At 41.8% G+C, this 7579-nt stretch overlaps 1 protein-coding gene across 1 annotated transcript in view; it reads left to right on the top strand.

The window, feature by feature from the left end:
• The first annotated feature begins 531 nt into the window (after positions 1-531).
• LOC145415405 (UDP-glucosyltransferase 2-like) overlaps positions 532-7579 on the top strand; it is a 65864-nt gene continuing 58816 nt past the window's right edge. Inside the window, exons 1-2 of the mRNA XM_080284688.1 lie at positions 532-1017; positions 3484-3582. Of these exons, the coding sequence (XP_080140814.1) occupies positions 532-1017; positions 3484-3582 (585 nt within the window). The remainder of the gene's footprint in view (positions 1018-3483; positions 3583-7579) is intronic.

Genomic DNA, 7579 nt, shown 5'->3' with positions numbered 1-7579 from the left:
TATATATATATATATATATATTTTAACAGTAACCCTATCTGCTATTTTGGCAGATCTGCTGCAGGTTTAACAGTCTTTGATGAACATGGTTTTGGTGCTGTATGGTGTTCAAGGCACTACATGATGGTATTTTTTTGCATTAAGGTGAAGAATTCAGAAACGTTACTAAGATAACGTCTGTTACTTTTTATATTTTATATGCCTTCCAGTCCAAAATAATAGTTTTGGTGCTGTGTCCAAAATAAGCATCTACACCATACTACCAGCTTAGTGTACTCACTTGCTTTCCTCTCATGACCAGTTATGACGTGCAACGTGCAGTAAGTATCTTAAATACATATTGGTTTTACTGTTATATATGAACATGATATTATAGCCGTGATTTTCTCCCACAGGCACGAGAGGGTGAGGGAAGTGGGCACGGGAGATGACAACAGTGTAATTGATGATGCCAACATTTTTGATATTGCAGAAAGCATAATGCGCTCTTATTCTTTCGGCATGAATGCTACAGAGGCCATAGGGAGAAAAATGTGGTCTTCTGAGGCTATCAAAAAACTCTGGAAGGAACGAAATACTTATCATGCCATAATTATTATTGGATATGGTAATGAAATTGCTGTCCCCTTTCTTTGGGGTTATGATGGTGCTTTCATCAATATCTGCACTCTAGGTGTGGAAAATAGTCACTTAACGATGCAAGGGAACTGGCTTCCTCTGTCCGTTATTCCCTCCCTTTTTCAGCCTTTCACCAACCACATGACTTTCTCAGAGAGAGCTGTCAACCTGCCGAGTGAGATTCTAATCTTTGCCATCAACAAGTATATTGTTATTCCCCGTATGCAAAGTCTTCTTGAGGAATTTTTCCCTGGTATGCCTCCACTGGAGGACCTATACTTTAACAGCTCCCTCACCCTGATCAACGGTCACTTCAGCTTAGATGGGCCGGTGCCACTGCTACCTACTCAGGTCGAGGTCGGCACTATTAATGCCAAGCAACCTCAGCCACTGCCGAAGGTAAGATCTGATGATAATTCATGTCTTTTGATATATCAGTGGACATAATGAATTTAGCATCAATATATGGAAGGTTTTTCCCTGAAACTAGCCAGGAATAACAAATTACTGTTGGATGCTTCTGTAGTGACCCGCAATTCTATTAGCCGGTTTTCAAGGGATGGCTGATGAAACATTAGTTCTGTATAAACTTAACTAGGATACTTCTGATTTATAATATTTGTGTGTCACTTAGAATATAGAATGAAAATGACATGCAGTATCATGAGCCTGGGATTCTCCAAAGCACTTCTTGTTTCTCGATCCATTTCCGTATGTGGCACGTCAAAAGCCTTGTGTCTACGTTTCACATTCATTCAAAGTGGACAGGTAGATAAGACTAGAGCATTATTAACTTTTGATCCCTCATGTTCTTTTACTTTCTTTTCTTCCTGTTCTAAATCTTGGAGAAAGTTCTAAACAATTCCTCTGCCATGCCCAAAGAGCTAGCTTACAATGTCTGTCTGCAGAGGACCTCTCACTTGGCTCCAACCCATCTCACTACATCCCTGACCCATGTCCACAGCTCTATTCCATTCACTGCACGTTGTTTCTTTCCACCCTCTCCCCCCCCCCCCCCAATTTTATACACCCTTTTGAGAATAGTCGGCTCTTAACATCAGACTTCATCTCATTCATTAAGCATAACTGCTGAGTGTAATCATCATTACCTACCATACGACCAATTACCATCTTTGTCCATCCCAGACACCCAAACTGCTCTTCCCTGCCCACTACAGCCATAACTTTAGAAATGGATCTTAACCTAACAACACCATTCATTTCCGCAACCCAAACGCCCTCCAGGTTCTCCTAACACTCACCATCCCTGCCCAATCCATTTCCTCCTCTCAACTTCCTACAACTATTTCCTCTGATGCGGTGTCATAGCAATGGTTTCCTCCTGTACAAGGTTATTCCCTGTGCCCATATTCGCCACCTTTCACCAGTTCAGCAAATACTGGCTGCATTTTTTTTTCATATTCTATTTATTTTTATCCACCACCTTACTTATTTCTAATTTTATTCTCCACCTTACTGATTTCACTCTTATTTCCTCACCCTAGCACTGTGACCTAAGAAAGGCCCCGTGTCGCCCAACCATTTCCACACATCCAACCGAGGACCTGCAATGTCACATCCCAGGAACCACTTCACTTATTTCTTTCACTTGTTGGGCTGACTTTTGTCACACAATTACATTGGCATGACTTGAATCCCTCCTTTTTTACCAAAGTGAGTTTCACAGAACTGAAGTGACCTAAGGACCAAAGTTGCCCAAAATCCTCAATAACTGAACACCTCAGGTCTGGACATGGCTGAAATGAAATGTGGATCGAATCTGACTTGTGTAGGTATGACTGAACCCTTACTACTCTGATAGGACCATACTGGATGTAACGGCAATGTAAAGCCCAGGCAGGATCTGAATGGCCCTAAAAGGCCATGTACTTGCGTTATTTTATTGTTGTTGTTGTTGTTGTTTCCACAGGCTCATCTGGACGCAAACAAAATGAATTGCAGGAAACCCCTCATATCACCCAGGTCATGGAGAGGTTTGACTTCTCTTGGTAGCTCCAAAGAGCCTGGAGGAAAACTTACCGGGATGAACAACCAGCCTGAACCCAGGCAGAAGACCAAACCAATAACATTAACGCTCCTTGGCTGTCAACACCCTCCAAAAGGAGGATTATGGATAGAACGACAGTGCAAAGACCCACATCCACAGAACTGGCCTTGGGAACCTGAAATGAAAGTATATATCCTGAATGGATTTAAAAGACATTAATGTGCCACCGTGGACCTCATATGAAATATCTGACGTGGAAAGATCCTGAACTGACATGAAACGACATGACAGAGTGAATGAGTGTAAAATATCAGATTCGACGTTTATTAAACCGGAATGGCATAACTAGAAATAAATGATTCAGAGCAGACCTAAATAATCTGAATGAGCATAATTGTACCTGCCTGATCTAAATGATCATGAATGGCTTGGATGGGCATAAATTTGAATAGGTCCAGCTGGGCCTCATTGAACCTCATCGGACAAACATGATTCATGAATTGACCTAAGTCTGAATTGATATGAGCGACTTGAATGGGCCTAGGTTAGTACGAATGACCCTGAACTACTATGAATTAGCAAATCAAAGGTCATTTCAATTGTTATTTTTCAGACAGGTATATTAGGTGAAAGTTATGCTAACAGGCATTTATACCGGTTTGAAGTGTGCTAGGAGTACACGAATACTGTTTTTTATCCAGATGATATAGATAATTAAGATATGTTGACATACTGGGCGGCAAAAGCCATGGGTACAAAATCTATCGCAAAGGTAGAGACGCGTACGAAAAAACATAATTAACTGAAATATATTCCTTTGATTTAGGTTATACTGTAGCTCTTGTGTCGTGTCGCAGGACCTGGAGGAGTTTGTGGCTGGTGCTGGGGAAGCTGGTGTCATACTATTTAGCCTGGGCAGCATCGTCAAGGCCACGGACATCCCTCCGGAACGCAAGGTAAGACAGATTCACTCCTTCAACAGGCGAACCATTAATTAACAGGGTGGCATTGCTTGATAAACACAAAGAAAAAAGTGGCCGAGAGCCTGCAAATCTTTCACATTCAATGAAATTTGGAGTTACAAAATCATGATCTGTTCTTTTACAATCGTCTAGACACAATTCGCTTGAAAGTTAAAAAGAAATCTGAGAAGGAAAGATCCAGAATTGACTACTTCTGTGGTTGCCTCGTTCTGTAATTGACTAGTTCTGTAAATGAATGGCAAAGTATCCGTTACCTAATCCACTGTAAAATTACAAAAACTAAAAAAAAAATTGTCTAGGTTAACAGGTAAGTGTGAAAGCTGTAGTGAAGGAAACATGCAAGCATATCGGTGACCAGAGTAGTACCATCAGCAGAGAGAGAGAGAGAGAGAGAGAGAGAGAGAGAGAGAGATAATGCATGTATGCAAGAAAAAAAAAAAAAAAAAGAGGCTGATAGAAGTAATCGAGACGAATGGAGCTTACGAGATGAATGGCCTTTGTTTTCACTCATTTAAAGGGTGCTACAAGGGATAACCCCAGCTACTTCCCCCGACACACACACACACACACACAGACACAGATGCACACACACACACACACACACACACATATATATATATATATATATATATATATATATATACAGTAGAGAGAGAGAGAGAGAGAGAGAGAGAGAGAGCTCTAGGACTTCATGTACTAAATTCAGCAGGTGATTCCCTGGGTCATTCTCACATAAATGTTTTCTCAACGTATGTCGAATTCGGAATGGTTATGGAGTTGTTGCTGTGTTGAGTAACCCCAGTTTGTTAAGCCAAGCAGACCCATCAACTATAAGTATGCACTCGTCACTGCAGGACCGTCCCGTGCTGTGACCCGACGTTCCCTTGTGGTTGCCACAGCGAGGTGTGGGGGAGAGTGTGGAGGTTTGGTTCCTAGGTGCAACCTGTGGTTGTGTCTCCCCAACCAGTTAGTTGGGGAGCCATAGTAAGCTCCAAATCACCTCGTTATTTGAATAGGCCTATATGATTACCACCCAGCTTTGTAAATGGTTTCTTTCATTACAGGAAACCATTAGGTTTCACTCAGTGTAGAACCACCTGAAGTGGAGAGAATAGTAATAAAAAGAGGCAGGATGGATGGGAGAAATGGGAAGAAAGGAGGGTAGACACACCAATGAATGACAGAGGTGATGGAAAAAGTAGGCTGCACTGCATTAAGTGACTGAATGATGGTTGCCACTGTCTGCCAGTGTGGATATGAAGTAAAGGGCATTTAAATTTGAAAGGTGGTAATGGGAAACATTATGTTTCTACCTCTAGATACCATTGTCTGTTCTCATCACAGCAGTATTTTTACTAGGAGTATGCAAGCAATAATTATACTACGCACTACACTATGAACAGTTAACCAAAATGTAAAGCGATGAAGAATGCAGAGGATGGTAATGGGGTGGAAACAAATAGTTTTGCCTATGATGATTAACCTGAGGCATCCCATCGACGTATGGGTACGTTGCAACATTTTGCCAGTCCTGTCAACGTACTGGTACGTCACGCAATTGCAAGGTTCATAATTTGCACAATTTTTTATTTTCGTGTTTGATTTTTCGTATGTATACACGGGACACCTTCCTCTATTCCTCTACAAGATGCCAAGCAGGGACAATGCTTTACACCGTATAACCTCCCCCCCCGCACGGCATTGTCTCGGCAATTCACCTGTTACCAGTGACCTGGCCAGAGTGATTCCCCAATCGATGACAATGTGGAGGACAAAGTTTACAAAGCATTAGAGGAAGAAACAGTCAGAAATGATGATCAGGTAATGTGGCAAAAGAATGTCAGTTATGGTGATGAGTTAGTGCGTGTAACAATGCTTAAAATGCCTATATTACTGTTTGAAAACCAATATATTCTCATACTACTTATAAATTCGTACCAAGTAAATAAATAAATACCTTTTATGAGTGGTGTGAAATAGTTACCCTCCCATAGAACTCGTTTTCTTTGGTGCCAGCCTGTTAGAAAACCCAGTCAGGTAAGGAGGTACTGCTACCTGGATCGAGTATCTTAAACCTCATGTGAGCGATTTCTCTACGAAAATTCGATGTTTCTCACCAAAAGCAGAGGTTTTAGCCAAAAAAAAATTTTTGAAAATACCTTGGGATTGGGGGGTGTCGGAGGTGTGAAATAGCTTGGGATGTGATGGGTTAAGGGTGAGGACTACGATGCTGCCATCTTCATCCCACCAATCTATCAGAGTTAGGTGTCCAGCAGTGTATCCAAAGCGTCCACAATTCCTCAAGAAGAGACCTAATAATTTTAACTATCAGTCATCTGGTGGGCTCAATAAAGACAATAAAGCTGGGAAAGAGGTAATCCAGATAGTCCGCAGTCTAGTCTGAAGTGTCATTCTGTGCGAATGGAAGTGAGGGCAGAACATTAGTCTCATCTGTAGTCCAGCAGCAAGGGCAGTAGGGGACATGGAAGAGTTTTAAGTGATATATTTAAGAGTGTAGAGGTATGTGTCTTAATATGTAGTCTAGTCAGGAGAACATCACTAGCTCTGTTCATTGATTGCATGATGTGCAAGCATTTGGAACATGAAAGGCATTGGTGTCAATGTGTGGGTTCTGTGGAAAGCCAAGACCATCAGTCTGCATGCCAAGGAAAGTATGGTGCCTTCAGAGAGAAACAACAACTGACCCTAGGCAAGCCACTGGGAAGATGGGGGTTTTCTTTAGTGAGGACATGACAGCACTCTTAACAGCTGCACACTGAATGGATTGATGGCCATGCTCCATGGAGTTGGCCTTGGCAATTACAACTAAGTCATCTGCATAGATCAGCGTGTGACATTCCCGGTCAATGGGGTGCCCTGCTAAGGCGATAATAACCCTCTCAGGAAACCTGGCACCCCTACTCCCTCTCTCAGTTTCGGCTGAGCCATATGTTTCCCCTTCAGTGAAAGTACGGTTTATACTTTTCGTTACAGAACGGTCCGTAATACATATACCAATTATTCTTTTGTTGCATTGGAAACCCAAAAGCTCTAGCTTTCTTTTGTTCTCGGGCTGTAAAAATGTAGAATTACCGTATCAATTTATGTAGAAATAAGTATGTGAATACTACATTACCTTCATTCATGAAGAAATTGGAACTTCTAGAGGAAGTACAATACCATTATATTAAACACAACCCCTCTTCTGATTGAAACCTAAGAAATATAAACATATATTATGCGGTCTTCGAATACCTAAGTGCATAGAGCACATGAAAATTTGCTATATTACTATTTTCTGGTCCCAATCAAAACGAAATTTATTGTAATATATTAGCTACATGTGTTTCGCTGCAACTTGGACCAGCGAGACTCATGTTTACAGTTAAGCACACCATTCCCAGACATACGAGCCTATAATGCGTATGGAAGCAGATCATATGCCTCTTCTGTCTTGTTTTTTTTTTTTCATTCAACAGGTCTAAAGGCGTATGAAAATTGTGAGGGGGAGGGGCTTAAGTAGATTATGGGCTACTCGTTAAACGCGTATGAAAACCGAGAGGGGGTTAAAGAAGCAAGGCTGAGCACTGCCTCCTGAGGAACTCCCTACGCGATGGTCTGGGGAAGGGAAGAGGTAGTGATTACCTGAAAGTGAAAAGTATGGTCAGTAAGGAAACTGGAAACCCAAGACAGAGAGATCCCAACAATACTGCACAGTCTTAGCTGTTGGAGGTGCACTGATAAGAAACATCAAATGTACCCTTGATTTCCAGAAAGAGGGTTGCCATCACTTGCATCATGCACTATGTGTCATGTATATGATGGCCAAGCTTCAATAGGAAATCTGTCTTACCCCGACTGGGTTGAAAGCCACACTTGCCAGGATGGAATTCCTCCTCTCTCTCCAATCGCTGTGAGAGTCTGGATGCCGTAAGCTTCTCCATGGGTTTACCTACCATGGGGATAGGGA

This window comes from Coenobita brevimanus, chromosome 102 (genome assembly GCF_032717465.1).
Source record: "Coenobita brevimanus isolate Jiangsu-jjx chromosome 102, ASM3271746v2, whole genome shotgun sequence".
In the NCBI taxonomy this organism is placed as follows: Eukaryota; Metazoa; Arthropoda; class Malacostraca; order Decapoda; family Coenobitidae; genus Coenobita; species Coenobita brevimanus.
Note: the sequence above shows the minus strand (reverse complement) of the source record. Positions and strands in the feature narration are given on the sequence as shown.